The following is an 18,534-nucleotide window of genomic DNA, read 5'->3' as shown; positions in this document are numbered from 1 at the left end:
TAACTTAAATGGTAAGACAACAAAAACACTCCTCTTAACTCTGATCATAGGACATAATCAAGTTAAGAAAAGTCGAAGGTGCATTCATCTTTACCATCATTATAAGTTTATAAGCATTAATAATACAAACAATTAGTCTGCCTGCTGTAGTGTGTCTAAGAGAATAAGACTACGGCATAAATTTTTCCACAAGTCTCAAAAACATAAAAGAAATATTTTGCAAACAAAATCATTAAAGTGATTCTCTTAAATTTTCAAAAACTCACAAAAGAGCGAGAGAAGACCCATTGTTCTGTATCATGCAGGAAATACAGAGCAGCCTCTGCAATAAACATAAGAAATGTTACGGGTAAATTAGACAAGTATCATTGCTGAAACAAAATAGTCTCTTTATGTCATAAAACCTCTGAACAGTTGTCTCGAATTTTCAGCAACATATAGGTTATTTGGGAACACTCTAGCAGCAACACTGTATAGATTCCCCTGAATGGATCTCTTATCATCTACCAAGATAAGCTACAAATAAGAAGAAAAGTAAGGTAAGTCGATTATCCTTTTCTATATTCATTTAGAGTTAGCTTAATACATATCTCCAAATAAAGAAAATATGCACCATAATTGAATCAAGAAAGTGTCAACAGAACAAAGTAAAAGCTACAATGAAATAGGAGACATGAAAATTGGAATAATATGAAAAGACACTTACAAAATGCTAGTGATAAAAAAATGAAAAATGTCTCAAATTCCATATTTATCAATTGGAAAAGTGACTTTCCAGCATAATAATTTATTAAAGCCTTTCTATCAATTCCAAACACATAAAACCATTAACAGCCCCATTTATTTAGCAGCAAAATTTTATTTATCCGTAATTATATAAGGAAAGTAACTAGTCAATGTCCATGGTATTATGGTAATGCTTATCACCTCCAAAAGGTCTTGCCTTCATAATTTCTATTACTATCCACTCATTAGACTTAATTCTCCAACGTGGACATTAACATGGATGTGAACACTTGACACTACACAAACAAGCTAAATTTCATTAGTTGACCAAGACTTACCCTCAGAAACAAACAATGTTGTAACTGAAAATACATCCAATTCACTAATGGATTGAGGCACCCCAATCTAAAGGAAACACATCATAATAATAGACCTGGAGATTATAACTTCCCATATGTACTGGTTGTATTCGGATTATGCAGCTCAAAACTTCATAGAATTACGTACATAAAATTTCTGTTATGAAAATGTACTAGGTGCACTTTAGAGCATATATAGCCAAGTGCCAACTATAACGGCTACCAACATTCTAGGGATGGATGTTATCTAGCGGGTGTACACACTAAAGTCTAGTTCTATTGAAGCGCGACATTATCTAATAAACCAATTCTTCTACCAAATAACATATTGATAAAAGGGACCTTAGAATAGATACTCTAAAATGCCACCATGAAATTAGAGGTGTAAATTTTCACAATTAATAACAGTTATTGCCAATGATTCAAGCTACAAATTTATGTTAAAGCTAATTTATTACCAAAGAAAAGCTTAGATCCACTTGTTTCACTACACTCACAAACAATGTAGGAGTAAGACCACAACATATCAACACACTAATGGAAGTAAAACACCAAGTAAATACCCATTATTTTCACATAGATCTTAACAAAATCTTACAGAAATAAAAATAAATAAATAAAATTAACCCCACAAATTTATACACGTTTTTCACATGATTTTAACATAAATCTTGACAGACAAAATTAAAAAACAATATTCATACACGTTTTTCACATAGATCTTGATTAAAAATTAACAAAACCTAAAATTTCAAACACGTTTTTCTCAAGGTAATTAGACTATCCACATCAAAATTACACAAAATAGACTAACCCCACATAAATTAACTCAAAATAAACCAACCCCACATAAAATTAACTCAAGATAAACTAACCCCACATAAAATTACTCAAAAAAAATCATGAAATTTTAAAACTTTTTTCATGCAAAATCATTAATTTATACCTGAAGCCAAGTAAGATTCTTTCCTAGAAGAGAATCAAGAGCAGCAAATTCATGAGTTCGTTGATCAGCAGTGAGTCTCATCGCATTCCTCATGAAACCATCCATAGCATTCTCATACTTTGAATTATCAAGATAATCTTCCTTAAATTTCCAGAACCATTTTTCAAGAGGTACAAGTTCAACTACTTGTTCTTGTTCTTCTCCACTTTCATCATTTCTCTCTCCTAGCACCACTTTAAAGCCTCGTTTTTGCTCGAAAAAGTTGCCATTTTTGGAAATTTGACTGGTTTTCCTTACATCTGAGCTTAGAAATGAGGGAAATGAGCTTACTTTAAATGAGTAATTTGGTTTGGTATTGAGTTTAGAACGGAGATTTCTTGCTACTGAGAGAAGAAACGCCATTTTTGATTAAGGTTAAGGTAGGAATAGGAAAGTTGCCGTCTTTCTCTTGTTATTACAAACTCTCGAGGTCTTCTGGGTTGTCACGGCCCTGAACCTAAAGTCCAGGTTGTGTTTTCTCTGTGTGAAAATAAGGTGATTATTGTATGGATTTTCTAATCAATAATTGTGAGTAGAGGTGTCATTGGGTTAGCTCCAGTTCGAATTTAAATCATGGTAAATTAGATCATTTTCAATAGTGAGACTCAAGTTTGAGTATTGAAATACAAAATGAGTTATTTTTTGCCTTTAATGGTGATACCATACCCAACTCATATGAAGTCTAAATTCCTAATGGTGAGACTCTCTTGATTAAATATACAAATGTCACTTTCAATTTACGGCCCACTAAATACATTTCCTTTTTAATATCAAATATTGTAACTTTGTAAGATTAAAAATAAAAAAAAAAGATAAAACTTAAATAAATTACAAAATATATTAGAATATGGCCCACACTTTTTGTCAAATAAGACTCAAAGTTAAGTATCTAAACTTAGCTACTTTCTTTTGGAATTGCTAAGTTTAGATACCAACTTATTGGTATACATTGCAAAAAATGCTCTCTCTCCTAAAAATACTTATTTGAGTCTCACCATTGGAGATGGTCTAATGTTCATATAAATCGAAATTTTGATCGGATTACTTTAGATTAAGGTAAAATGAGATTGGTTGGTTTTTGACACCTATAATCGTGAGGGCACATTTATTACACTATTACTTTATTTCCATACTTCGTATATCATTTTTCTTAATAATTTCTTGTAATTTAAGATTTGTTGTCACCTTCCCATAATATGTCTATAAGGTATAGACTAAGAGCGCATTATGCTTTCAAATCTAAAATGCAGAAACAAGACACACTTCTCAATTCTCATACATTGGAATAACATTATATGCGTCATAGGTGTTGGAATCACAATATAGTTTGTTAGTTTATGCTGCCTTATTTAAAGAGGAACATGAGATTCATAATTGTAAGCTTCAAATTCACTAGGCTAGTGATGACTGATGAACGAGTATATGTTGTCATGTTGAACATGTTATTAGCGTAGAGAAGAGAAACAGATCCTGTGCACCAGTGTGTGCGCGTTTGCGTGTGGTGCATACCCATGCTTCAGTGCTTGTACGTGCAGAAAGCATCCAATACAGTTTGGAGTAATTAGTCACAGTTAACGAGTTGCTTAAACACTAGTTATATTGCACCACATCTGATATATTAGCAAACAAGTTTGTGTTAAAATTTAGTTACGGATGTTTCAAGCAATCAAACTCAGATGCACATCCTTCAGTTCCTCCAACTTTTCTTTAGAAACGACAACACTTGCAGCCACCACATCAAAGGCCTGCAGATGCAGAAACAGAAACAAGAACATCAGGAATGAATACAAATAAATTTCACACTAAATGAAAAGGGAATATTATCCACAATCTACACATATTGGAAACATACAAGTAGTTTGGAGATGCCCTCTTTCGAATTCAGTTCATGCAGAAGTTTCTTCACAGCATCACGGGAGCACAAGCCATCCTCTTTCACGTCGAAATCCCCAGCAACAAACAAGAAGACCTGGAAAACAGAAGTTGTTTTCATGTTGGGTAATGACGAAAGCCACAATGATCTATAGAAGTCGGTTTTGCTAAGAACCCTTAAAACAAACCAAACAAAACAAAGCAAAAAGGTATAATCTTGTAATGATTCTAGGAAAAGAACCAATAATGTTGTGCATAGATTGCATTCCTAAGGAGTGTAAATCCAAGGCACCGAACAAGAGCTACTCAGTATCTAAATAACCAGCAATTTAAGAGCCTTTTTAGGAGGGTCTTTAAACATCAACAGACCAACATTATATATTTTTTTTTATTATTTTTTTAAACAAGGAAAGACGTACTATCTGCATAATTCTTAAGAAAAATCAACCACAGGAGAGGTGAGAAAAAACGTGTTGTTTAAAGAGAGAAACAACAAAAATGTGAAGTTTGAATTGTGTACATAGGTTTGAGTAATTTACAATAAGATCTAAATGTCTGCGATGTGTGCTTGAAATATCAGCAAACGTGTATGACTCGTACTAACACATTAATATTGGATTAAATTTTATGAGGGTTGAGAGGTAGGGCAATTTTAGATATTTCTACATTTGAACACCAAACATTTAAAGTTGGCTTATATGATATAAATATACTACATAAGTAACTAACACGAAAGTATAATAATCCAAGGCAAACTTAAATTGTGTTCTTTTAACTTTTTTTTTTTTTTTAACATTTAAAGTTGGCTTATATGATATAAACATACTACATAAGTACAATCACATGAAAGTATAATAATCCAAGGCAAACTTAGATTGTGTTCTTTACAGTCTAGGATAAAGTAAATTTTGTTTCAAAGCTGAAATGGTTTAGCGTTTTTTTTTCTATCTTATTTATCTGAAAGAAGAGAATTATTCACGAATCTAAGGCATTTCCGCAAAATGTTTGATATAAAACGTGTTGTCAGAAGAGGGAAACAATGTATGCTTCACCAAGGCTTGCTAAAGCACCGAATTTAAGCCTATTGCGGTTGTGATAGTCCATTAAACATAATCTCCTGGCTCAGTGGCTCCATATTTATTTCTAACCACCAAGAATCTTATTTTTCTAAATACATGAGTTATAGCTGAACTAGCTAGTTCATCCCTTTTATATACATAGTCTTATCCCCCTAAAAACCATCTGAAACTGCATCAGCTCATTCTAATTTAACAACTGCTACAACAGTGTTAATAAACTCAGTAAAGAGTATGATGTTGCTCATTAGCCTCACTATGTCCTGTATCTAACATATAATTCCACCAATTCAAGCCTCATGGAAGACTGGAAGAGTGACATTAAGATGGAACAGTTAAGAACATTAACATGAAAACTACAGAAGATGCTTGCAGGAATCTAATATAATTGCACATTGGCAATAATAGTCTATAGAATACTATGACTGCAATAGGAACAGAACCCACCCCGACAAAGAAAAATCTAAGCACCAATTTAAATAACAACATAGAAATTCTACGGAGCTAACTATTATACTTGAATAGAATAGCTCGAGTCAACCATATATTGGCAATAAGCTCATGTCAACCATATACTGGCAATAGACTCATTCCTTAAACCCGAAACCACATAGTAAAATGACCTTAAAGCTGGTATGCCACCCAGAACCTCCTTAGTGTGTCATTAATAGAGATATACCACCTAATCTTACAAGCTCTGCACATATCTATATAGCTAGTTTAGAATTCCACCCTTCGATAGTTTGATGTCACTCCAATGATACCTTTAGCCATTCTTTCATTCTGTTACATACCAATATTTCCTGAAATTTTACAACACCACATTCATATTTTCTTCATATTAATATGATAGATGATACTTGCATAAGATCCTTGTAAGTAGTAATGAGTTGTGAAGGCAAACTACGAAATTCACAGTTCATGTATCACAGAATATAGAAGTAAATAGAAAAATTAATGAGACATCTCAAAACCTTTCACTAACCTAATTTAATGGAGGATTAAGGATGTTATAAGACATGTAAGGATGTAGGTTGTAGAAAGATCGAGTAACTTCATTTATACTACAGAATTATGAATTTATAATTGAGATGAGCAATATAGCAGCTATACACATTTCACACACAACAGTCAAACAGAGAAAGCTAGAGAGTACAGAGACATATAGCCTGTGCAGATACGATAGCATTCATAGCAATGACAGCGAACAAAAACATCTGAAACCTACTGGTCTGATAAAATTTAATCAGCTCATAGAAACATAAGAAAATTAAAAAGAGTACCTCTGCACAATGAATACCAAATGGATTCTTGGGAGGTTCTAGTAGGTCATCAGTAGGATCATAAGATGGGAACTGGACTGCTTTTTCAATCACACCGTCATATCCTTTGAAAACCTGTAAAGGGACAAATAAGGTGTTATTTTACAAATAGTCATTTGATATAAGTCATATAACTAGTTATCACTTAGCAGTGATCTGGAACAAAAAATTACTATATTCAGAGTCTAGATTCAAACAGCATTAATACACATACAACTATACTAATTAGGAACACCAAGTTATTAAAGCAAAAATGTAACTCAGACATGATGAAAGGGGGGTGAACAAGAATGAAAAAGCATCCTAGCACAAAAATATTAACCGATTAAGTTCAGATGAGTCAAGGGTCGCATATATCTATGCGACACTACTAGTAACAATGTGATGACTAGGAGATGATGTGCGAGTCTCTAAGGTTATTTTGGGGGGAGGGGGTCTAAGCTATGATTGAAAGTAATAAATGAAATTATGAAAATGCTTAAGATCTATACTTCTATAAGGATTCTACAAGGAATTAAGAAAAGAATGAATTTTCTTAACTCCTAACACAAAAGTACTAACAAAATAAGTTCAGTTGAGTTAAGGGCGGCATCTATCTATGCAACACTACTAGTCTACTAGTACCTATGCAATGACCAAGAGATGATGTGCAAATCACTGAAGGGTTTTGCATGGGGGGGGGGGTGTTTATATGCTATGATTCAAAGTTTCATTAAGATCTATCACTCTATAGGGGTAGGGAACACATAGTGTAGCAGTGTTGATGAGAACGATATTCCAGGCAGAACCATTAAGTAATTTCTTCGATGCCTCATCAAAGAACGGGAGAACAACCATGGTCAGTATCCTTCAGCAAGTATGGAACAGCATCTGTGACCAATAAATAAGACATAAACACAAAATCAAATAGATAGCAATGCCAGCAAACTATATGAGTCTTGCTACAAAACCTTTGAACAAATTTCTGGAATGTGCAGTGACATTTCCAGCATAAGGTTCTACCTCTGATCCTGTCGTATATAGCTTAACTTGAATGCTTCTATCAGTATCTATCACCACAAGCTACAAGAAAAGAAAAACAAAGTTACTCGAATTTGTTTTTGCCTTCTCTCTTAGAGGATTATTAAACTAGACAGTTATCATGTTAAACATCTAAATATGCATTTGTGATATGAGAAGCTACCAAAGTACCAGAACCGCAAAGAAAGCCAAAGAGTAACTCAATGCAACAATTTACATCCTATAATTTCTTCTTTGACTTGCAGGAAGTTATGATATAAGACTAAAACAGCAACTCAATTCAACAATTATGTATACTAATGCACTTATAGCCATGTTGATATACTAATGCATTCAAAGAAGCTGAATTGCATGAAATTCACACAGCTAAATTCATCCATGCAAAATTGATTTGCATGTTCATTGAACTTAAAGCACATAGATTTTAATATATCCCCAAGATGCAGCTTCTGTTTCGGTATGATACTAAGTTATTCACTAGTGTAAAACCAGTGTAAATGACTCACTTGATAATCCTCACACACCATGTATACCAACATTGGTTTTGAGTAGTGCACATTATGCAGTGTGTGCCCCGAATTTGTGAAATATCAACCAAGACATGCTAGGCATGCGAAATCTCTAACAATGATCAAGTTTTTCCAATCAATAAACATAACCAAAAGTTTCACCCCTGGTTGGCTGTTATCAGTCTTATCCAACAAAACTTTCCACATTTGCACAATTATTATAGTAACATACAGAAGTTACAAAAACAGCAAGATGATTTGTTTTTTATTTTATTAATCTCCAACTTTCTAGCAACAATGTAATGGAAAACAAAGTATGCAATCGATTTGATAATCTTTACAAACACCTGCCAATTGACCCCTATTCAACTACAATTTTGACTTAAAAAAACCCAGAAAAAACATGCTTGAACAAAACCAAATTAATTAAAAATATACCAAAACAAAACCCACTTCAAATATCTTATAAAATCTCTACATTATATAAACCAACCTCCTCAAAAGGGCCAAAACCCTTTTTATATAGCAAATTTCAACATATATCAAGAGAACAGTTTGCAAAAACAGCTAAAGCCCAAGATAAATCATTCAAAACTTCAATACATTATACCAGTATATATTTTTTTGACACAAGTTCAATATTTACCTAACCAACTTCCCAAAACCTATTTTCTAAAACCCCACAAAGCAGAACACCAAAAAAAATTAAATCTTTAAAACCTTAAGATACATCATATACTAAAATCAAACCCCACTTAACAATTATTAAGTATATAACATAAAACTTCAACATTTTATAATATTTCAACATTCTATATATATAGTAATAAAGCAGAGCATTAACAGTAAAATCCAGAGCAACATTAGCTAAACCCCAACATGTATGATTCAGACTTCAATATTATTATACCCTCATACAAGTATAATATAATATAATCAAGACAAAAATATATACATAAACATGATGAAAAAGAAAGATGGACCTGAATATAAACGAGATTCTTGCCACGAAGTAAGGAAAGAGAAGCAAATCTAGGAGCTCGTAATTCAACAGTCATACGAACAGTATTTCTTAAGAGACCATCCAAAACATTTTCAAAGGACCCACAATCAAGAACATCATTCTTCAGCTTGGAAAACCATTCATCAGGAGGAACAACTTGAACATTACTGATACTTTTTCCGGGATTTGAGGAAGAAGATGAAGGTTGTTCTCCTTCTCCTTGATTGTTTTTCTTCTTTGCTGCTCGTTTTTCAGCTTGTTTTGCCTTTATCTGAAGCTTCTTCTTACCAAGACCCGCCATTTTTGATGATTCAACAGAGAAAATGGAGAATGCAATGGTTGTAGTGAGTGTGACTTCTGACTAATCACTAATGTGCCGCCTCTTTATACGAGTACATGGTTTTGTTGTTGTATTTAGAAAGGTCTTTTCCAAAATGAATGTCACATTGATTTTTTAGGGTTTTTGGACAATTATATAACTAATATATGAAGCTAAACTTTTAATCAGATTACTACATTATCGATAAAATACCAATATTTCATAGGTACAAATTGAATTATAATTTTATTAAAAAAAAATTATTAGATTATAATTCTCAAAAATCATCATATAAATTTATTTTATATATCACAATATTTTTTGGAGGGAAGGAAGTAGTTCAAAGCGTATAACATTCATTTATAATATATACTAATCGATTAAAATTATATACTTCACAATCTAATAGAACGGATACCTGTCAATTAGGGTTGGATCATGAAACATCTTGGATTGGGTCACTTCAGGTTACGATTCAAGAAATGTATGTTCAACCCTTGCCCAAAGTGTTGGGTTTGGGTCAATCCAATGTGCTTTGAACATTTATTTTATTTAGTTTATTTTTTGCTAATTTTTATTTTTTTAATGTATTAAATCGAACATTTTCACCAACATTATTATAAGTCATTACATGCCTACTAGATAGCAAATCGTCAGAAAAGCACAGTAATTCCTAACTAATTTTGTATCAATGATATATTTTAAATTTTGACATTTAAATTATAAATTTATCTTAAAATTCAATAAACAACCCGAACATCGCATGGGGCATAAAACTGTAAATAATCGGAGGGATCTTCTATCGGGGTCAGGTACGAGTCCGGCCTCTAGTAAATTAATATATAATTAATTATGTAGTTAGTGAACTTAAATAACATTACTTTTCTTATAAAATATTGGAACATGCATGGTGAGTAGTTTTGAGCGGGAGGTAAAATTACCTGACATTGAAATTTTTTTAGACCTGGAAAGAAAATGTTCCATGGTCGCTCTTACAAACCTCATACGAGTAATATACTGGGAGGTCATTTGAGAGGTTAGAACCATATACTGGGAGGTCATTTTGCTTTTAAACAATCAATTTAGCTATTTTGGTACACGCAACATAAATAGAAAATGCTCATTCTCATATCTTTATAGACCACCTATGAATAGGATTTCATTTGTTACAAGTTACAAACCAATTTATATGACTTTATAAGGCACCCCATGCATTCAAGTTAATTTTAATTTTTTTTTACGAAAATTGTCCAAAAACGATGGATTATAACCTTCAAACGTAGTTGATTTTGGACTTTTTTCGAACCCAAAAAGGAAACATGTATGGGTTGCTCCCATAGACCTCATAACACCCCATCAAGCCATTTAAGTAGCTAGAATCATTTAATTTGCCAAATTTTCAAAAAATAATGTCATCTTAGGTGTAAGCTAAGGTCGTGTTCTTTCTATCTAAAATAAGGTGATATTGGTCCTAAAAAAAAAAAGAAAAAAAGAAAAAAAAAGGTGATATTAGACAGATTTCTAATCAGTAATAATGAACTGTCGTACTGGTGTCATTGAATTAGGTCTAGTTCGAGTTTAAATCATGCTATATTATTGTGCTCATATACACTATTGCGACGTTATTTGCATAGTTCAATATAGCAGTTAACAATTTTTTTTTTCTATTTTTATTTTTTTTATTTCATGTGTTTTAAGATTTCCTATCACCATCCCATAATTTATGGAGTAGTGTTTATAACCAAAAGTATGGAAGTATAATCTTCCGGTCTTCCCCTAACATTCAATACAATGTTGTAAACTTGCACCCCTTTATTATAGGCTAACAGCTTAGAGAATAGAAACAGACTGAGTGTATGTTGTCATGTTGAACATGCTATTAGCTTGTGCAGGCATGTGTGTGTGTGCATGTGCGTGTGGTGCATTCCTGTTCTTGTACGTTTATAAAGCATCAAATTATATAGTTCGCCGTAAATAGACATCAAGCTGACATTAAACATCCCAGCACATTTTTTGCATCACCTACCAAAGTTCCAAGTATCAAGTACCAAGCCCAGGCCAGCTAGTCACGATAGTTAAAGAGTTGCTCAAACATTAGTTATATACATCACATCTGAAAGATTAGCAAACAAAGCTAAGTTTGTTTTAGAATTCAGCTACGGATATTTCAAGCAATCGAATTCAGATGCACATCCTTCAGTTCCTCCAACTTCTCTTTAGAGACGACGACACTTGCAGCCACCACATCAAAGGCCTGCAGAAGCAGAAGCAGAAACAGAAACAGAAATAGAAACAAGAACATCAGGAATATATGAATACAAATAATATATGTCACACTAGTTTTAGGGGGTAATACTATGTATCCAATATATTGGAAACGCACAAGTAGTTTGGAGATGCCCTCTTTCGAATTCAGTTCATGCAGAAGTTCTTTCACAGCATCACGGGAGCACAAGCCATCCTCTTTCACATCGAAATCCCCAGCAACGAACAAGAAGACCTGGAAAAACAGAAGTAGTTTTCATGTTGGGTTATGACGAAAGCCACAATGATCTATAGAAGTCGGTTTTGCTATGACCCTTGAAACAAACCAATGCAAACAAAACAAAGCAAAAAGGTATAATCTTGCAATGATTCTAGGAAAAGAACCAACAATGTTGTGCATAGATTGCATTCCAAAGAAGTGTAGATCCAAGGCAACTAACAAGAGCTACTCAATATCTTAATAGAAGGGTCTTTAAACATCATGACAGACCATCATTAACAGAGTAACTCATAAGAAAAACAATCCTCAATCGATTCTGCAATAGGGGTCAGAAAAAACGTGTAGTTTGGAGAAAAAAAAAAAAAAAATGAATTGTGTACATAGGAATATAGAATTGAGTAATTTACAATAGGATCTAGATGTCTGCGATGTGTGCTTGAAATTTCAACAAACGTGTACTACTCATGCTAACACATTAACACTGGGTAGATTAAATTTTATGAGGGTTGAGAATTTGAGACATTTTAGAAATTGTCCTAAAAAAAACTAGTTCACTCCTTGTATATACAGTCTTATTGTCCTAAAAGCCGAGTCTGAAACTGTATCAGCTCATTCTAATTCAACAACTGCTACAAAAGTGTTAATAAACTCAGTAGAGAGTATGAAGTTGCTCATTAAATTAGCCTCACTTGCTATATCTAACATATAATTTCACCAATTCAAGCTACATGGAAGAGTGACACTAAGATGAAACAGCTAAGAACATTAACATGAAAGCTACAGAAGATGCTTGCAGGAATTTGATATAGTTGCACATTGGCGATAATAGTCTATAGAATACCAAGACTGCACTAGGAACAGAACCCACCCCAACAAATAAAAATCCAAGCACCAATTTGAAAAACAACATAGATATTCCACGGAGCTAACTATGATACTTGGATAGAATAGCTCAATTTGATTATAGGCTTTGTGGCCTAAGAAAATAATAACTGCTCCATGATACCATTGCCAACCATATACTGGCAATACACTCATTCCTTAAACCCGAAACCACATAGTACAATGACCTTAAAGCTGGTATACCACCCAGAACCTCCTTAGTGTGTCATCAATAGCGTTTATAGCGATATACCACCTAATCTTATTACAAGCTCCGCACAAATGTATATAGCTAGTTTAATATTCCACCCTATGATAGTTTGAGACTTTGATGTCACCCCAATGATACCATTAGCTTTTCTTTCATTCTGTTGCATACCAATATTTCCTCAAATTTTACAACACCCCCAATTATCTTTTCTTCATAATAATATGATACTTGCATAAGATCAGTGTAAGTAGTAAAGACTTAAACTACGAAAGTCACAGTTCATGTATCACAGAATACCAAAGTAAATAGAAAAATCAATGAGATATCTCAGAACCTTTCACTAAACTAATGAAATGGAGGATTAAGGATGTTATAAGACAGGTAAGGATGTAGGTCTGTAGGTCGTAGAAAGATCAAGGAACTTCATTCATACTACAGAAGTATGGATTTATAATTGAGATAAACAATTTAGCAGCTATACACAGTTACACACTACACACGACAGTCAAACAGAGAAAGCTAGAGAGTACAGAGACATATAGCCTGTGCAGATACGATAGCATTCATAGCAATGACAGCAAACAAAAACATCTGAAAACCTACTGGTCTAATAAAATTTAATCAACTCGTAGAAACATAAGAAATTTACGAAGAGTACCTCTGCACAACGAATACCGGATAGATTCTTGGGTAGTTCTAGTAGGTCATCAGTAGGATCATAAGATGGGAACTGGACTGCTTTTTCAATCACACCATTATATCCTTTGAAAACCTGTAAAAGGACAAATAAGATGTTATTTTACAAATAGTTATTAGATATATGTATATAACTAACTATTACTTTTCTTAAAATAAAAAAAAAAAAAAAAAAAGGTGTTATCATTTATCAGTGATCTGGAACAAAAAATTATTAATTCGGAGTCTAGATCCAAACAGCATTATACACATACGACTATACCAGTCAGGAACACCAAGTTATTAAAGCAAACATGTAACTCAGACGTGATGAAAGGGGGTGAATTAGAATGAATTAGCATCCTAGCACAAAAGTATTAACCAATTAAGTTCAACTGAGGCAAGGGTCGCATCTATCTATGCAACACTACTAGTAACAATGTGATAACTAGGAGAAGATATGCGAGTCTTAAGGTTATTTTGAGGGGAGGGGGTCTATGCTATGATTCAAAGTTATAAATGAACTGCTTAAGATCTATACTTCTAAGAGGATTCTATAAGGAAAGAATGAATTTTCTTAACTCCTAACACAAAAGTACTAACAAAATAAGTTCAGTTGAGTTAAGGACGGCATCTATCTATGCAACACTACTAGGAACTATGTGATAACCAAGAGATGATATGCAGATCACTGAGGGTTTTGCGTGGGGGTGGGGGTGTTTACATGCTATGATTCAATGTTTTACTTTTAAAATTCATTAAGATCTATCACTCTATAGGGATAGGGAAAACATAGTGTAGCAGTGTTGATGAGAACGATATTCCAGGCAGAACCATTAAGTAAATTATTCGATGCCTTACCAAAGAACGGGAAAACAACCATTGGTCAGTATCCTTCAGCAAGTATGGAACAGCATCTGTGACCAATAAATAAGACATAAGCACAAAATCAAATAGATAGCAATGCCAGCAAACTACATGAGTCTTGCTACAAAACCTTTGAACAACTTTCTGGAATGTGCAGTGACATTTACAGCATAAGGTTCTACTTCTGCTCCTGTCGTATACAGCTTCCCTTGAATGCTTCTATCAGTATCTATCACCACAAGCTACAAGAAAAGTAAAAAAAAAGTTACTCGAATTTGATTTTGCCTTCTCTCTTAGAGGATTATTAAACTAAAAAGTTATCATATTAAACATCTAAATATGCATCCGTGATATGAGAATCAAGCAGCTAAAGTACCAAAACCACAAAGAAAGCCAAAGAGTAACTCAATGCAACAATTTATATCCTATAATTCCTTCTTTGACTTGCAAGAAAATATGATATAAGACTAAAAACAGCAACTCAATTCAACAATTATGTATACTAATGCACTTATAACCATGTTGATATACTAATGCATTCACAGAAGCTGAATTGCATGAAATTCACATAGCTAAATTCATCCAAGCAGAATTGATTTGCATGTTCATTGAACTTAAAGCACATAGATTTTAATATATCACCAAGACACCAAGATGCAACTTCTGTTTTGGCATGATATTAAGTTATTCACTAGTGTCAAAACCAGTGTAAATGACTTGATAATCCTCACACACCATGTATACCAACATTGGTTTTGAGTAGTGCACAATTGCACATTATGCAGTATGTGCTCCGAATTTGTGAAATATCAACCAAGACACTACTACGCTAGGTATGCGAAATCTTTAACTTAGGATCAAGTTTTTCCAAGCAATAAACATAGCCAAAAATTTAAGCCCCGGTTGGCTGTTATCAGTCTTATGACTTATCACAACAAAACTTTCCACATTGCACAACTATAGAAACATACAGAAGTTACCAAAGCAGCAAGATGATTTGTTTTTGTTTTATTAATCTCCAACTTTCTAGCAACAATGTAATCGAAAACGAAGTATGCAAATGATTTGATAATCTTTACAAACACCTGCCAATTGACCCTATTCAACTACAATTTTGACTAAATAAAACCCAGAAAAATATGCTTGAACAAAACCAATTTAATTAAAAGTATACCAAAACAAAACCCACTTCAAATATCTTACTCCCTCCGTCCCCAAAACTTCGACACTTTTAACCTAATTTAAAATTTATCTTTCCAATATGATTTTATTTCTTTTTATTTAAGTTTCTTAATAACCACAAAATCAACCCAAAAGGGTCGAAATTTTGGGGACGGAGGGAGTATAAAATCTCTACAATATATAAACCAACCTCCTCAAAACAAAAGGGCCAAAACCCTTTTTTTTATAGCAAATTTCAACATAAATCAAGAGAATATTTTGCAAAAACAGCTAAAACCCAAGATAAATCATTCAAAACATCAATATTTACCTAGCCAACTTCCCAAAACCTTCTTTTCTAAAACCCCACAAACCAGAACACCAATTTTTTTTTTTTTTTTCCTTTCTTAATATCACTAGTTAAAACCCCAAGATAAACCACTATACCAAAATCAAACCCCACTTAACAATTAATTAATACGTATATAATAAAAAACTTCAATATTTTAATAACATCAATCTTATAAAATATTTGAACATTCTTCTTTATATAGTAAATAAAGCAGAGCATTAACACTAAAATCCAGAGCAACATCAGCTAAAACCCCAACAAAAATCACTAAAAAATATGACTCAAAACTTCAATATTATACCCACATATGATATAATATAATATAATGTAATCAAGACAAAAACATGATGAAAAAGAAAGATGGACCTGAATATAAACGAGATTCTTGCCAAGAAGTAAGGGAAGAGAACCAAATCTAGGAGCTCGTAATTCAACAGTCATACGAACAGTATTTCTTAAGAGACCATCCAAAACATTTCCAATGGGCCCACAATCAAGAACATCATTCTTCAGCTGTGAAAACCATTCATCAGGTGGCAGAACTTGAACATTGCTGATACTTTTTCCAGGATTTAAGGAAGAAGATGAAGGTTCTTCTTCTTCTCCTTGATTGTTTTCCTTCTTTGCTGCTCGCTTTTCAGCTTGTTTTGCCTTCCTTGGAAGCTTTTTCTTACCAAGACCCGCCATTTTTTATGATCCAACAGAGAAAATGGATGACTAGTGAGTAATGAGTGTGCCGCCTCTTTATTACATGGTTATGTTGTTATATTTATAAGGCTCCTTTTCAAAAATGAATGTCACATCGATTTTTAGGGTTTTTGGATAATATTAAAATAATCGGAGAGATCTTTCATAGGGGTCAAGTTCGAGTCCGGCCTCTAGTAAATTAATATTCAATGTTAGTTTTGCCCAGATTCTGTGCTAACCCTCTCTATTATAAATAACTGTTAATGGAAGAAGTAATTTTATTTTACTAATAAAATAATTAGAATATAATAATGACTAGTTTTGAGCGACAGATATAATTAACTGATTTTGAACTTTTTTAGACCTAGAAAGAAAATGTGCCTTGGTCGCTCTTACAAATTAAACCTTAATCCCATTTGAGAGGTTAGAACCATATATTTTGCTTTTAAACGATCAATTTAGTTGTTTAGGTATACGCAACATATCTTTATAGACCTATAAATTGGATTTCATTTGTTATAACTTACAAACGAACTTATATGACTTTGTGAGACTATCCAGGTTAATTTTTTTTTTTTTTAAAAAAAATACGAAAATTGACCAAAAATGATGGATTATAACCTTCAAAATTGGCCGATTTTGGACTTTTTTACAGACCCGAAAGGAAACATGTAAGGATTGCTCCCATAGACCTCGTAACACCCCATGAGGCCATTTAAGTAGGTAGAACCATTTAATTTTCCTTTAAACAGTCAATTTGACTATTTTGTAACTTTTGTTATACGACAATATTTGAAAATACTTATTCTCGGTCTTTTATAGATCCAAGAATATGATTTTAATTTATTTATTGTTCCAAATCAACTTATATAACCTAGTGGAACACCCCATGTATTCATTATTTCATTTCAAATATTTATTCTTTTACTGAAATTGTCCAAAAACAGTGGATACAAATTTCAAAATTGGTTGATTGATTTTGGACCTTTTCAGACCAAGCAAAAAAACATATACGCCGTTGTTTTTCCAAAGACCTCGTAACACCCCGGTATACCGTTTGAGTGGTTGAAAAAAATCTACTTTATCTTTAAACCGTTAATTTTATACACGTCAAATAATTGAAAATACTCATTTTTGAACCTTTATACACATAAATAATATTTATTTTAATCCAAATCAATTTTACATGACCTCATGGGACGTCTACTCATGCAATCAATTTAATTTTGAAAATTTTTACTACACTAAAATTAGCCATATTCATATTAATATTAATTTATACATGCTACCTTCTTGTAGTCCTGTACATAGAGTCATAGATTAATTTTAGCTTGTTTATAAGCTCAGGACTTTAGCTAACCTAAGTATTCACCTATTTATATGCACTAGATATCTCGTTGGAAATTATATCAAACTTTCTTTTTTTCTACATGATATCAGAGCTCGGCCCACGGTTTAGGGATAATCCGACTCAAGCCCGTATTTAACATGATCTTCTCTATATATATTTCTATCAAACTCAGTTTTTATTTCTCTCAATTCGATTCCTTCTTTACAAATTTTTTTGTGAAGGATCGGAATTGAAAGTTCAAAAATTAGTTGCTCCTTGTACATCAAGGCAGAGATCTTATTATAATAGGAAAGCTATCAAACTATCCTAAAATAAGATTAACAATAAATATATTTTGCCTAACAATAATATTGACACATTGTAGCATATGTTTTCCTATTAATAATCTATTAATCTTCCCTATATATATGAATACATGAGAAAAGAGTTACGTTATAATATCTCTCAAACAAACTTAGGGCCTGTTCATATTTACTGAGCTGAACTGAACTGATTGGAGCTGAATTGAACTGAGCTGAACTAAATATTTTATGAGAGAGGGAAATTAGGAGCTGAACTGAACTAAACTGATTGGAGCTTAACTCAACTGAACTGAAATTAAGTAAATGTAAACAGGTCCTTAGTTTTTATTGTAAAAAAAAAAAAAAAAAAAAAAAAAAAAAAAAAAAAAAA

General features: G+C 32.7%; 1 protein-coding gene across 1 annotated transcript; it reads right to left on the bottom strand.

Annotated features, from left to right (window-relative positions):
* Nucleotides 1–11,166: 11,166 nt before the first annotated feature.
* On the bottom strand, nt 11,167–16,550 carry LOC145576986 (uncharacterized). The gene is made up of 6 exons (XM_081634687.1): nt 16,191–16,550; nt 14,442–14,553; nt 14,306–14,361; nt 13,428–13,541; nt 11,575–11,691; nt 11,167–11,445 (listed from the first exon to the last, which is right to left on the bottom strand). The coding sequence occupies exons 1-6, from the start codon at nt 16,509–16,511 to the stop codon at nt 11,359–11,361; spliced, it is 807 nt and encodes a 268-aa protein (XP_081490813.1). The 5' UTR covers nt 16,512–16,550; the 3' UTR covers nt 11,167–11,358.
* Nucleotides 16,551–18,534: the final 1,984 nt, after the last annotated feature.

The sequence above is a fragment of the Chenopodium album genome, chromosome 13, assembly GCF_948465745.1.
Source record: "Chenopodium album chromosome 13, dcCheAlbu1.1, whole genome shotgun sequence".
Lineage (NCBI taxonomy): Eukaryota > Viridiplantae > Streptophyta > Magnoliopsida > Caryophyllales > Amaranthaceae > Chenopodium > Chenopodium album.
The sequence above is the reverse complement of the archived record's forward strand: the minus strand, read 5'-3'. Positions and strand labels throughout refer to the sequence as shown.

What these genes read in the sequence shown, in the direction of transcription:
- LOC145576986 (XM_081634687.1), bottom strand. Translation starts at nt 16,511, where the DNA reads ATGGCGGGTCTTGGTAAGAAAAAGCTTCCAAGGAAGGCAAAACAAGCT. An exon ending in AGAATCTCGTTTATATTCAG is followed by an intron (nt 14,554 to 16,190) that starts GTCCATCTTTCT and finishes CTTTTCTTGTAG; the next exon opens with CTTGTGGTGATAGATACTGA. An exon ending in AGGGCATCTCCAAACTACTT is followed by an intron (nt 11,446 to 11,574) that starts GTGCGTTTCCAA and finishes CTGCTTCTGCAG; the next exon opens with GCCTTTGATGTGGTGGCTGC.